Source organism: Xenopus laevis, chromosome 6L (assembly GCF_017654675.1).
Source record: "Xenopus laevis strain J_2021 chromosome 6L, Xenopus_laevis_v10.1, whole genome shotgun sequence".
NCBI classification, from domain to species: domain Eukaryota; kingdom Metazoa; phylum Chordata; class Amphibia; order Anura; family Pipidae; genus Xenopus; species Xenopus laevis.
Genome location: NC_054381.1, coordinates 64,456,025 through 64,470,944, shown reverse-complemented (window position 1 = coordinate 64,470,944; position 14,920 = coordinate 64,456,025). Strand labels below are relative to the sequence as shown.

General features: G+C 38.2%; 1 protein-coding gene across 9 annotated transcripts in view; it reads left to right on the top strand.

Annotated features, from left to right (window-relative positions):
• Window positions 1–5,770: 5,770 nt before the first annotated feature.
• lrrfip2.L (leucine rich repeat (in FLII) interacting protein 2 L homeolog) overlaps window positions 5,771–14,920 on the top strand; it is a 52,234-nt gene continuing 43,084 nt past the window's right edge. For 3 of the 9 annotated variants that reach the window (XM_018266460.2, XM_041565426.1, XM_018266468.2), the window contains exons 1-3: window positions 5,771–5,938; window positions 8,876–9,020; window positions 9,742–9,828. In XM_018266460.2, coding sequence (XP_018121949.1) covers window positions 8,931–9,020; window positions 9,742–9,828 — 177 coding nt within the window. In that variant the 5' untranslated portion in view covers window positions 5,771–5,938; window positions 8,876–8,930. 9 annotated transcript variants of the gene reach the window in all.

The window sequence follows — 14,920 nt, the reverse complement described above, 5'->3', positions numbered from 1 at the left end:
TAAACAAACTAGAATTGTTTACCTAAATTACATTTACTGGATTCATGCTCACTACCTCAAAGTCAGCTGGATAACAGTAAATAGTTGCAGCTGTTCTTTACTTTTTTGTTTTGAATTTACCCAAACACAGACTTCTGATAGTGAGACGTGTGTATAGTTCATGCACACACTGGACATCACTTCTAAAATTGAATGTCCGCAACTGGAACACTCCCAAGTCCCAAACTCTTTGGAAGCAACTTCAGCAGAAGAAATAATGGCACATTCACTATTATAAGCAGTCTTCTTGCTTTCTTCCCACAATGCACTGTTTTTTTTTTTTTTGCTGTGCATGTTTTGTCTGCATCCAATTCTTTTGGTGCAAGTGTGCTGTGCCTCTTGACACTCTCTCGTGTCTAACTCTAAATAGAAGCAACAATGTTCCAACGTCTAGTGGAAAAATTTTGGACAGACAGTTGTCCAGATACTCTTGATAACACAGTTTTCTTACCTATATGTAATCTGTATACCTTCAAAATATCAGTAAGACTGAAGAACTCATAACTGATGTTATACTTTTATGACGGGTCCCTGATTACTGGGAACAGTAGACATTTTATATTTTTTAAACACAAGATAGAATAGGATAAGCAACAAAGATATAACTCCCAGCAGTCTGGCTAAAGAGGGGAACTGTAGATCTTTAATACCATTGTTACCAACCTTTTAACATATACATAACTGTACTGGGTTGATTAGACCAAGTTCAATAAGACTGGAAGAAGACATACCATATGCAGGGACAGAAGGTCCAAATCAGGGACTTGTCCTGAAATTTAGGGACTGTTGATATCTATGCCCGAATGCCAGACGTTACATATTTGTATTGTTGACCCTTCCTAAGTATTCTTTTGCTAGTAGATTATTCTCAGTTGTACAGTCCAGAGTCAGAATCCAGGAATCAGATCCATGTATGCTCAAACAAAACTACCACATTTTCTCTTTCATACCCCCAACAACCTGACAGCCAAAGCTAACATGTTACAACAGGTGCAGTAGACAGGTTGCCCATCGCTGATGCTACAAAAGACAACAGCAGGAAAGCCATTCAAGCTGCTCAAACACCCTGTGCTATAATTAAGCCTAACCCAGTTTCATTGTAGTGGCACAGATCTACATGATGGCCAGCAAAAGACATCTACTATTAAACATTTATTTTTGCTGTGATCAGTGTCCAGATTCTATTTGTCTGCTTTCCTGCTATGTTGTCTTTTCCTGCCCATGTGCATGCCCGTACTACATAAAAAAGCTATCCTTTTTTTCCTGCTCAGTGTATTTCACTCATTTTATTTATTCTCTTTTTCTTACTCTACCCCTTTGGATGCTGTGATGTCATGATGCTGCAGGCAGTGGCCAGTTCAGTGTGGGAGAGTGCACATGAGCAGTTTGCATCACCGGACAGATGTTGGGAAAGAAATCTCAGGAGAGGGGAAGCACAGGATTCAGGTTAAGGATTCCATGTGAAATTTGTAAATGTTACACACACTCTCCTTGTAAACGATCCATTGTGGAAGTACCTCCTTTGGTGCTGTTTTAGATATGCAGTACTGCATGGATAGACACAGTGGAGGCCTCTCGTGTATTCTATGCTGCAAGATTTATATACTGTGGAGAGTGACATCACAGTCTCTACTCTCGAGACTATGACAGGCCAGAAAGAAAACGGGAATTTCAAGAGGCTATCTGGGACTGCTGGCCAGAAATCAGAACTGTCCTGGCAAATGTGTTGATGAGGTATGCAATTACAGGGACTATGTATGGAAGGAGCACACCTATGGCCAATGCCTTTTCAATTCATTTATTGCAGCAGAAAAAAAGAGCACAAGCTTTCTGGGGAGGAAGGGGGTATCCCCCGAAAGCTTGTGCTGTTTTTTTATGCTGCAGTAAATGGATTGAAAAGGAATTGGCCATAGGTGTGCTCCTTCCATACAAAGTCCCTGTTTACTATTTGGTTTCTGAAGCAGCCAGGAAGTGTATGCAGCCTTGAAAATCAAGTAAGTGGTGTGCTGAGGAATTTTGTATTGCAATTTCAGCATTTGTTTGAAAGATGGGGGCTTATAAAGTAGTTATTTTTCTTTGCAGAAAACCTGATCCTTTTCATCAGTGGTGATTATTTCCTAAATCTCAAATCCAGAGATTGCCCTAAATATGCCCCACCCCAAAATACCATAGGGGTTATTTACTAAACTCCAAATGCAAAAATCACGAAAAATTTGTAATCTTTTTATTTTATAAAATCGGACATTTAAAAAAAATCACGAATTTTTCGGAATTTATTAAATCCGAGGACGGAATAGTCATAATCAGAAAATCTGCCATCTCAGACCTGTCGAGGTTGCATATAAGTCTATGGGACAAGTCCCAAAGAGTTTTTGATGTGCGCTGGGTGTCATGCAATACCCTGAAGTTTTCAGATGAAAAATCAGAAAAAAGCGTGAAAATCGGATAAAAATCTGAAAAAATGGTGAAAATCTGATTCTTTTTTTCCCGCAAGGTAAATTTTCGGGAAAATGTAATAATAAATGAGCTTAAAAAAACCCGAGTGGATTTGATCGGAGTTTGTAGCAGAAAATATTGAGATAAATTCGGACTTTGATAAATAACCCCCTATATATTTTATATTTATACAAGAGCACTGATCATTTTTAAAAATAAAAATATTTTCTCTGAGTGATTGTACTCTTTACCTGTTCTAAGGTGTCTCAAAGCCTGACATCCAAAATAATTTGGGACATTTTATCACCAGTAACAGGTTGCTGGTTTGCCCAGTGTGAGGTGAGGAACTCACGCACAACCTTACCTATGGAACCAACACATACTATTGGGGCAGTGGCCTTAGGCCACGCTCCCAATCAACTTCCTACTCAGGCTGTGAATTACTATGGTCGAGTAAGCAAAGGTGAACATTGCTGACACTGGGTGATTAATTACTCTTGGTCATATATTGTTAGCAGGGGCTCTGGTCATGACAAGTATTGATAATCAGGAAAAAAGTGTCCCTTTGTGGACGAAGCAAGTTACAAATTTGTTGCAATGGTCTTGTTTCTGGAAAAATTTGTAGTTCATTAATAATCAAATAAATATACATCCCAAGGTCCAATAATAGAAATTTGACAGGTAGGGGCACATTTACTAAGCTCGAGTGAAGGATTAGAATAAAAAATACTTCGAATTTCGAAGTTTTTTTTGGCTACTTCGACCATCGAATTGGCTACTTCTACCTTCGACTACGACTTAAACTTCGAATCGAACGATTCAAACTAAAAATCGTTCGACTATTCGACCATTCGATAGTCGAAGTACTGTCTCTTTAAAAAAAACTTTGACTACCTACTTCGCCATCTAAAACCTACCGAGCACCAATGTTAGCTTATGAGGAAGGTCCCCATAAGCTTTCCTTGCTTTTTTTGATCGAAGGAAAATCGTTCGATCGATTGATTCAAATCCTTCGAATCGTTCGATCGAACTATATGCGGTAAATCCTTCGACTTCGATATTCAAAGTCGAAGGATTTTACTGCGAGGTTCGAATGTCGAGGGTTAATTAACCCTCGATATTCGACCAATAGTAAATGTGCCCCGTAATGTTGGCAACTATTATCACGTTTTCATAATATACTGATCCATTGATATTCAGTAAAACCATATGAACAACTATTGCATAATTGGACTTGGATGTTTTTTATGCGTTTAGAAGAATATGCTTAAAGGGGTGGTTCACCTTCAAACAACTAGTAGTTTTCAGATAGATCACCAGAAATAAGATGGCGTCAAGTCGGATGCTACGAAGATAAGGTTAGTTGTATAAATGTCGGATGAAGTTGCAGCGTGCGTCCAACATGACTGTTGGACACAGATGCTGCATGCAGTGTCTGCATCCGACATTTGTGTCGGATGCATGCTGATACTTCATCCGACATTTTTATTTCTTACCTTATTTCCGGCACATTCGACTTGACGCCAGCGTTTTGTAGTAGTTCTACCCTAATAAAACACAACTCTGACCATTTACCAATACAACTAGTCATGAGTACAACCTCAGCATGCGACTGTGAAGGCAGTGATGTCACAGCGCAATAACAGGCTCAGAAGTGATATTACTGCACCTGCACATTCGCCCCGCCTGAAGCCAATGATTGCACAATGCTTATGCGCAGAAGCTCCAATTACATCACTGAATTTCATGGACAAACTGAAAAATTTGCTTTAAAGTGACAGGAGGCAGGGTAAAGACAAAATTGTGTAACGCCTGCTTTAACAGGGTTGCCAGGTTGGCAGTTTTCCAGCGAAATTGGGCTACTAATTTAAAGCCCAGGGTGGTTTTGAAAGTAAAAACATGCAATGGGACTGACTTGTGTAGAAGTCAGGAGTTACCAGATTTTGGGCTCTGTACCTAGGGTTGCCACCTTTTCCTAAATGTTTCAGCGCCGGTGGGGGGCAGGAACAAAAAGGGGTGTGACGTGACATCAAAAGGGGATGGACCGTGACGCAAAAGGGTCGTGGCCAGGGCGCCAAAATTTTCAGACGGGGACAAAGTCAGAAAAGCTAAGATTACAGGGGATTGGGGGCAGGCCGAGGGGTCTTTTTGAAGGGTATTACAAATTTACCGGCGGCTACATTGCCAGTAAATTTGTAATACTGGCCCTGGCCTTGGCAGGTGTTTTACCGGCCTAGGCCGGTAAAATACCAGCTGGGTGGCAACCCTATCTGTACCCCAGTCTCATCACTCGTAAGCATTCTCGCATTTTCTGGTGACCTGCTGGCCAACAAAATGACTAGAGGTTGACCTGTTTTACCGATATTTATTGAAATTGTACATGTATTAGGGCCTTATGGGGCCCCTATATCTCCTGAGTAGCGTTGCCACCTTTTCCTAAATGTATTACCAGCTGGTGGGGGGAGGGAACAAAAAGGGGAGGGATGGCAAAATGGGTGGGGCTATGACACAAAGGGGGTGGGACTGCAGCACGGGGATTTCACAACGGATTTCAGTGAAGTTTTACATGGGATTGGGGGCAGGCCGAAGGGTCTTTTTGAAGGGTATTATAAATTTACCGGCAGCTACATTGCTGGTAAATTTGTAATATCGGCCCTGGCCTTAGCAGGTGTTTTACCGGCTAGGCCAGTAAAATACCGGGTGGCAACCCTACTCCCGAGCCCCCTCTGTAGTTATGCCCCTAGTGACGGGCAAATCTGTCCCATTTTGCTTCATGGAAAAATTTGCGAAACAGTGAAAATTTGAAAGGGATATTTTCACATATATTCATTAATTTTTATACTTTTTTTTCACTGCATATATTGTGCTATTTTTGGCCTACTGTTGAAGTGTCTCTTGGCTAGTTTTGTAGCTGACTTTAGCTGGTTTTGAAAATTAGACCTGGCAACCCCGATAGGGGGCACTTACCACTATGTGAGAATCCAGAGGCAGCTATTGGGCTTCTGCCAGCACCTACCAAAAGACAAAGTTTTTTTTGGTTCCCTGCTACAAATATGTAACCTAAACATGAGGGGGAAAATGAACAAACATTGGGAGCTGAGACTCTTGCGGAAGCGGGAATGGCTAGGAAAAGGGTAGTTTCTTAATATTACGTTCCCTGACAATAGTAGACGCTGCAGGCAGAGGGTGAAAATTAGCGGCCCACGGCCTGCAATTTTTAACCACAATCTACGAGCAGTTTAACACTGACGTACACCGCCCTTGATAGTCACTGCATTTATAAAGATGCGGTTGTGACGTCACAGTCTCGCGAGTCGAGACTTGGAATGTCTGGATTAGCTGTCCGGAAGGAACGACGGAGCTGGATGTTAACGCCGCTGAGGGCTGATTTAACAGCGATCCGGTGTTGCGGGCTGTTTTAAGAAAACCAAGACTGTCCCACGAAAACCGTGACTGTTGGGCGGTATGTGAATTATCTCTGTGATAAAATGTAGCGTACAAGTAGGAGCGACTGCTGTACCTTAGGGGCGTATGACTGTACTTTGTGAGAATGCAAATCGCTTGGTGACACTGTCATGCAGTGCAAAAAAACTGCAGACACACTCTATTCTCACGATGCAAACTGAAATAGAACTGGCTGCTTCTACTGACAGAACTGCTGCCCCTTCAATATAATGAAAAGATATTTTTTTTATTACACAAAGAACAGTCAGGGCAAAGCAGATAAACATTTTGCAATGGGCTGTCACTTGGTATTAAATAGGCACCACACACAGGCCTGGATTTGTGTAAAGGCCACCAAGGCCCCGGCCTAGGGCAACAGGATTTTAGGGGTAGGCATGCTGCCAACTACACCCACATTGGTTCAGAAACACTGCGGTTGCGATAGTTTTTTACATTTCCCATGCGCCAATCCCCATTGCTCCGATCCTGATGATGAAAATTTGAGTGAATAAAAGGCAGGGGACGGGGGCGACGAACGACAGCGAGCCTAGGGGCGTCCGCTATGTAAATCCTGCCTTGCCACACATTGAACTGCAATGTAATATAGTGTACAATACAGCTGTCATTGTGGACTGTCACAGCTAAACAGAAATGCAAAGCTGGACTGTCCGACAAAATATTGCAGACACACTTCATTACAATGCCACTGGTAAATAGTTCTTTTGCAACTGATAATGCACATTATTTGCATGCATGTGTTTTGCAAGACTTGGTCTGGAATTCTCAACCTACAATGGATCCCCTTTTTGTTTAGGGCTGGGTCTTCCTGATCCCAGTGACATTTTATCTTTCCATGTAAAATAGCCTTTTAATGGGGGTATACAATTTTGGAGTTCATAGCTAGTTCTACCACTAAATTTGGGCCATCTAAAAAATGCTTGAGAAACACTGTACTAGACTCTCACAATGTGCAGATATTACAGTAGAATAGATAACAGTCCCGTCACAATACAGTACTGATGTTATGCAGAATACTACTGACACTGCACTGCCACAGCATTCCAGGTGTTAAAGGCACAGCACTATTGTGTAATACAGTCATGGGCAATCATCCGCTTCCATTCCATATAAAAAGCATAGTTCCAGCGCATGCAAATGCGTTTGTTGGTCACACTGTGTAAAACAGAAAGTACAAATGCTCCTGGGGCAGTACTGTTAAAGCAGGAAGCATTGAAAGAATTCTTCCTAGTGTTACACATACTACAGATAAATGCCTTGGAAGGATCTCTTTCTTTCCATTACTAGCCAAGGAAAGTAATACAATAGTCTAAAGAGAGAGATATATAATGAGTGCATGTAAGTAACACCCTGGAGTTTTGAAAGGTGTATTAAGTGTTTTTGTTTCTTAAACAAACTGTGCAACAGTTGCTTTTTTTTGTTTACTTTTAGTTGTGATTGGAAGGTATTTTTGGCAAAAAAAAAAAAAAAGAGAGAGAGAGAAAACAAACGAAAGAGACTCCTTCCCACACTTTGGAAAGTCATCTGGCTGCTAGGGAGTAGTGATGCTGCCAAGTATATAAATATATATTCTTTATAAATAGTTGATTTAGTGTGTTTCTGTTCATTTATGATGTATGGTAATACCCTGCCAGGCTTCCAGGGGGCATTACACCATAATATTCTTTTATAGATTGAGTGCAGAAAGTCACCCTTTCTTACTGGTTTTATATGTACTTGCCAATGCGTCATTGTGGTTTAGTGCATTTTGGCAAAGAAAGGTACATAATCGTCGCTCAGCACATGCTGTGGCTTTAGTTCACTCCATCTTCAACATTATATAAAAAAAAAGATGCACTTGTATTTTTACTTTTGGCATTTATAATGTATTTTTTCCAAAAGGCTGTTTGGTAGACGTTTTGCATTTTCCAGGGCTGTGGAGTTGGTACATAAATCCTTCAACTCTGACTCCTCGGGTTACAGTACCTCCTACTCTGACTCCTCTGTTTTTAAAGGAGCAGTAACACCAAAAACTGAAAGTGCAAGAAAATAGGCAGATACCATGGAACAAAACAGATATAACACCATTGTATTGGACAGGGCTTATCTGTTACGTGCTATGTAACCTGTGCCATTTCTCCTTTTTTCCAGCAGCTTGAATGGCTGTCTGTCCCCATGGCTACACAGCATCTTGTTTATATAAATTATAGTAGTGTTTCTGAAGCAAACACACAGCTTTTACCAATGCATAGTATATTATATGTTAATTACTTTAAAAAGCTTTCATTTTTTGGTGTTACTAATGCTTTAGGCTAGGGCCACACGGGGGCCGAAATCAGATATCTGAAATCATCTGGCCCTAGCCGGAAGTGGTGCAAACAGATTTCAGCGAAGAACCGTAAGTCTCTGCATTTTGAGCCAAAATCTGCCGAAGTCTGTTCACTCCACTTCCGTTAAAATAAATGCGGACAAGAGGTTTTGTTTTAAATATACTAATGTATTTTCCATTTGATTCCAAGAACTTAAGTACACAACATACAAGGCATTTTATCACTGCTAATTTTCAAAAATATTAACTACATCCTTTGGTAATTCTAAACCAAAATTAAAGTTAAACTACATAAACCAAAAACAAATGGAAAACCTAAAACAACTTCTATATTATTTGAACCTGGCATATATCTGTAGGCTTTCTTTGAGAAAGATCAGATTGCTGACCGAAGCATCAGGTGAATTAAAAAAAATATATAATTGGCTTATATACAAATTTATTGTATTTTACCTGCTACTAAAAGATATTGGATGTTTCTAATTTGATCCTTGATCAATAGTAAAACACCTGGTATGTGGCCAATAATATTGTTCTCTAAATCTTGGACAGCGGTTAAAATTCATATTATTGATTATGAAGATGTTGCAGTGAAACCTAGCTATTTTAAAATGTATTTTTTTTCTATAGGTTTCTTGCTGAGTTTTTGATTTAATCAATACAAAAACTTGAATTGGAGTCAGATATGGGGACTCCTGGATCTGGAAGGAAACGCACCCAAATTAAAGACAGGTTTTCTGCTGAAGATGAAGCTCTAAGTCATATTGCTAGAGAGGTTAGAAAATATTTTAACTTTTCAACAACAAAAAAAAAATCTGATATGTCTTCTATTCTCTGTAAGATATTAATGATTTTATGCTTACTTCCACCACACACCATATATATATGAGAGAACTCTTTTTGGGCTTGACAAAGGGCACATATGCTGTCCGAAACGTTGCCTTGAGTGATGCTCTGATCTTTTAATACACTTTTTTGCAATTGACGAGTGCTGCTTCTTCTTTACATACTCTATTTGATGTGGGGATGTGACGGCGTCTCCTATTGGAGCGAGCACCGACCAACACAGCAAGTATACTTCTAAGAGTGCTGGGGCACCCATTGTATAATTTTCTATATATATATATATATATTTATACTTTATCCATCTTCATTCGTGATTATGTTTAACTTTAAATTTAGCTAGGAGAAATCATTTCAAATGATATATTTCTATATTATCCTGTGAGGCAGAGCACATTGCAGAGTGCTACATGCTTTTAAACGGATCACACATCTCTTGCTAGCTAATAGTCTTTTATAGGCCTTTACAGCATAATTGCTGTCTTTGAAGATATATCACATTGCTCTTATTCCTATTTAAATTAGTATAGAAACTCAGTGCAGTTTTATGCACTGGACTTGTGGGATTCTAAGTGTACTGTACCTTCTGGATTGTTTTAATATATGTATACAAAATCTGGAACCTAAGTAATATAGCTGTTTATTTTCTATAGGCAGAGGCAAGACTCGCTGCCAAACGAGCAGCTCGGGCAGAAGCCCGAGATATTCGCATGCGAGAGCTAGAACGGCAACAAAAGGAGGTAATCCCTACTATTATTATTTTTATTAGGTACATGCATTGTTTTGTGCTCTAACAAACAAGTGATTTATTTCTACATGTGATGTCAGTGCATACCAATGTTCATATTGTTTTACTTTGGATGATTGACCGTGCTACATCATCTCTAATAACAGTTTTGATTACCACATAGACTTTAACTTTCTTCATCAAATGCTTGCTAGTCTTGAGACATTTACTTAGTATTAATTTTGGAGGATTGTACCAAGCACTCTCCATATAGCAGGGATAATGTCAGACTTTACAGATGTGAGGTCTGGTTTTTTTTTTGTTATGCTGTTTTCAGCATGAGTCAGCAATTTGGGGGGGAATAGAATAAAAAAGTAAAACCAATTTGTGAAAGACTTAGGCTAGAACTCCACGACGCTTCTTGAGCCGACATGTCTCTATGCGACAAAACGCATGTGACGTGTTGGATGTTCTAAAGAGACAGGAAGTGAAGGAGAAATCGCAGGTAAGAACTACATTTATACGACTGTCGGATGGAAGCGCAATGTAGTTCTTACCTGCAGTTTCTCCTTCACTTCCTGTTTCTTTAGAACATCCGACACATCGCATGCAATTTGTCGCTTTGCGACGTGTCAGCTCCAGACGCGTTGTGGAGCTCTAGCCTTAAGCGTCTACTATATTTTATTGGGTTGGCATCTGTACCACACTTGTGTCTACTGACATTTGACTTTGTGATATCACACAGAGTATTTTTTTATAGTGTGTAACCTTTCCACAGTAGTTCCATTTTGAGGGAATTGGTATTGGTTTAGCACAATTTTCAAAGACACAGATCTTCCCTGCTAAAGGGCTGTGGTTGCCTTGGTTTGGTATAGAAGCTCAAAACATAATGTACAACATTTCTAGTCTACTTCTTTAGTTAAAGGGGACCCTTCATCCAAAAAAATTATTCAAAATCCTATTATCACATTGGTCCAGCAAAATTAACTTTTATTATATTTATAATAGGACTTTTATTGTACAGTTTTTTTGTGTCTGGGTGACAGGTCCACGTTAAGCTTTAGTTCTCCTTTAATCATGGTTTAACTTTAATAAATATCTCCATAGCATTTGCATGGAAGAAACTCCATTCCCTCCAGGGTCAATCACAAAACTGAAAGTAATAAACATTTTGAATATAATATTGCTCTCATTCAAAACAAAACTGTTCAATTACTGGGTGTCTTGTTAGCTTGGGAAATGTGCTACCTCTGATGCTTGAATCTGCAGACTTATACTTGATGCCCTCAGTGTTCTAATGTCATGTGAATGATTTGCTGCTGTGTTATACCAAGGTCCAATTGTTTAGTTTAAATAATTCAATGTATAATGCTCATGTCCATTCTGGTGATAGAATGTACTGTTCTTCCTTTCAGCAGCACATTTGTTTTTGCACTACTTTTGGGAAACAAACTGCATGTAGAGTGGCAAATAAATCTGCTAAACACAGTAGAATTCCCTGTTTTACATTTTTTTCAGAGGACCACAAAAAAGGTGTAAAAATCAAGGGATTTGAATTGATGTTTCACTGTATTGTTTGTAGGTTTTAAAAAATAAATTCTTACTTGCAAATTTGCCTTCTAAATGTTATAGATATGTGAAGCACTGTACAGAAGAAACAGCATTTTATGTTTTTCAGGGGACCAGAAAATAAAAATATGTAAAATCCAGGAAAATGTAAAATCAGGGAAATTATGAATTATATATTGGTCAGACCACAAAAACATTGTAAAAATTAAGGGAAATCTTAAAATCAGGGTATGTAAAATTGAAGTTTCACTGTATATGAACACATACAATTTTCTGTATGTACTGAGACTGGCTTAGCTTCAATACTACAATATTGCACTACATGTCAAAGAATTCAGTTTCAGAGGTATGATAACGAGCTGTTTAAAAATAGAGTGACTTTATAGGACATAGTGAGCCCTCTGAGCCAATTGCCTAGATAACGTTGTTCTTTCTGTACCCTTCTCAGACTGTGTGCACACAAGGGAAAGTTGAAACTATATTTAACTATATAATTATATAATATAATATATTATACTAAATGTTACTGGCAACAAATTATTGATCACAATTGGTATGTTTTAGGAATACACAAAAAAGATTTGATATTCAGTTGTTGAGTAACTTAACGGTAATGACATAATGAAATGCTTGCATTTTTGTCTTCACTTTGAATATGCAAATTAAGATTTTAATTATTGGTTCAGTATTTGGTAGAATCTTCGGTGGAAAATTAAGTATTTGGTCCAATCCAGAAATGATGAATTATTTGTCTACCTAATGTACTTATCAAATAATGATAGGGTGTTATATAGATATATATTTGGGAACTGGTGTTTTCTTGTTTTTTTTGCCTTAAAGGAAAACTATACCCCCGAACAATGTAGTGCTCTATAAAAATATATTGCATAAACCATCTCATATCTAAAACCCTACTTCATATAAATAAATCATTTTCATAATAATGTACTTTTTTAGTAGTATGTGCCATTGGCTAATCATAATAGAAAATTGCCATTTTAAAAAATAAAGGCCGCCCCCCCTGGGTTCCTACGATTTATGGTGCGCACAAACAAACCAACCATGTTAAGTCACATGAGCCAATTAACAGACAGAGTTCTGTCTTTTGCTTCCACACTTCCTCTGGTCAGGTGATCTCTGAGGCAGCATTCAGACCATCACAAAATGGTGGTAAGATTCTTAAATATGCCACTTAATTTGATATAAGCTATCTGTAGCTTAAGTATTCATTTTGGGGTTATAGTTTTCCTTTAAAAAATTTCCTTTGAAAAATTTTTTTTTTCAAAATGAATCAGTTAATAGTGCTGCTTCAGCAGAATTCTGCACTGAAATCCATTTCTCAAAAGAGCAAAAAGATTTTTTTATATTCAATTTTGAAATTTGTCATGGGGCTAGACATATTGTCAATTTCCCAGCTGCCCCAAGTCATGTGACTTGTGCTCTGATAAACATCAATTACTCTTTACTGCTGTACTGTAAGTTGGAGTGATATCACCCCCTCCCTTTCCCCCCCCCCCCTTTCCCCCCCCAGCAGCCAAACAAAAGAACAATGGGAAGGTACGGTAACCAGATAGCAGCTCCCTAACACAAGATAACAGCTGCCTCAATAGTAAAAACCCATGTCTCACTGAGAGACATTCAGTTACATTAAGAAGGAAAAACAGCAGCCTGCCAGAAAGCATTTTTGTTCAGGCACAAGTCACATGACATGGGGCAGCTGGGAAATTGACAAAATGTCTAGCCCCATGTCAGATTTTAAAATTGAATATAAAAAATCTGTTTGCTCTTTTGAGAAATTGATTTCAGTGCAGAATTCTGCAGGAGTAGCACTATTAACTGATGCGTTTTGAAAAAAACATGTTTTCCGATGACAGGATCCCTTTAAGGCAATATTTGTCAGACATTTTCATTCATTGTCCAACCTTCTTAGCCCATAACAGAATTGTGGATACAGGAAAATATTTGTCTATTGGCTATTTGGCCACAGTTTCTTATCCCTAACTCAGCTTTACTGACACTCAAGCCGGCATTTTAGTTGTATCTAGAAGAGTATATAGTCTTTCTCCCTGGATCTTAGCCTTTGAATGAGTCCTTACCATGTAATCAGGGCTGTATCAGATCTGGAAGGCACTGATAGCCGGCAATGAGGTACCCCCCCCCCCCCCCCCCACACACACACACACATGCTCGCTCTCTGATATACCATTTTCTGGCTGATCTGAATGTTTGACATTTGAGGAATTCTTCAGTAACTGCTAAAAAAGGAGCACATCTATTGATATATACTGTATAAATTGTGCTGTACTTGATGTTTATGAAGCACACCACAAAAGGAAAAAGCCGAGAAAAGCAGTGTGGCTCATAAAATTTAAATATACAGAGAATACATGTTAAATTGATTTTAATAGGTTCAGCAATGTTATTTACAGTCTTATGCATGGTAAAACTTAACCCCTTTTTTTAAACAACTGCAGTATTTATATTTATTACAATGCATCCTTGTTAGCATCTGCTTTTTTGTAGAGTTATTCATTGCTTTACAAACTTTCATGTCGGCTGTAAAACACACTGGGTCTGGAATTAGATCTGCATTCGTTTTATTCCTGCATGCAATTTATCTAAATGCACTATTCGAATGAAAATAAACATAAACAGTGTGAGTTTATATGTGTGTATGAGTGCATGTTGATTTGTCTTATTTCAGTTTAAGACTATGAGTCCTCCCGTATGCATTAAGATGTTATTTAGAACATACAGTTCTCATAAATATATTCGCCCTGCCCGTGTTCCCCCGCTATGAATGCTTTAATAAAAAATAGAAATTGTATTTCATGTTTAATTTGAAAAGGACTTTTATTATACAGATTTTTGTGTCTGGATGACAGGTCCACTTTAATCAATATTAATTGATTTTAATATTAAATATTTATTTTTTACTAACCCGTGAATATTTTGCTAAACCTCCCAGTGTGTGCCAAAGTTATGGTTTTTGCACTTAATGCTAAGTGTTTGGGATTTTTTTTTTTTTTTTTAAATAACAGGATTACATTTTAGAGTTAGCTGGTAACACAATGTATTAATACAATTTCATGTCAAGTCAGACATCATCTCAACTGCATTAAAATAAACACAGTGAGGCGAAATTGTAGAGTTTTACGATAAAAAACACCCAGCTATATTGAGCTGTATTAAGGTGTGCAAAAACAGCAATCTGACTGTTTAAATTTTCACTTTTTCAGAAATATTTGAGTTCCTGTCTGTTTTGTGCAATATGACCTCATGTAAAAACCGTCACCATAATTCAGTTCTGGAGTGCATAATATTGTGTATAATTAGTATATTGTGCAGATAAACAAATATTTATTTTTCATTCAGCCTCCCTTTATTTGGTTGTATGCTTTGTTTTCTATATATCAAAATTTGATAGCCGTGGTTGTCAAAGGATTGGAATTTGAGTATGCGTGAACTGTACCTTAGCTGAAAACACTTTGCTAGCATGCTTTCATGCCTTCTTCATCTTGCCATTACTTTTCTTC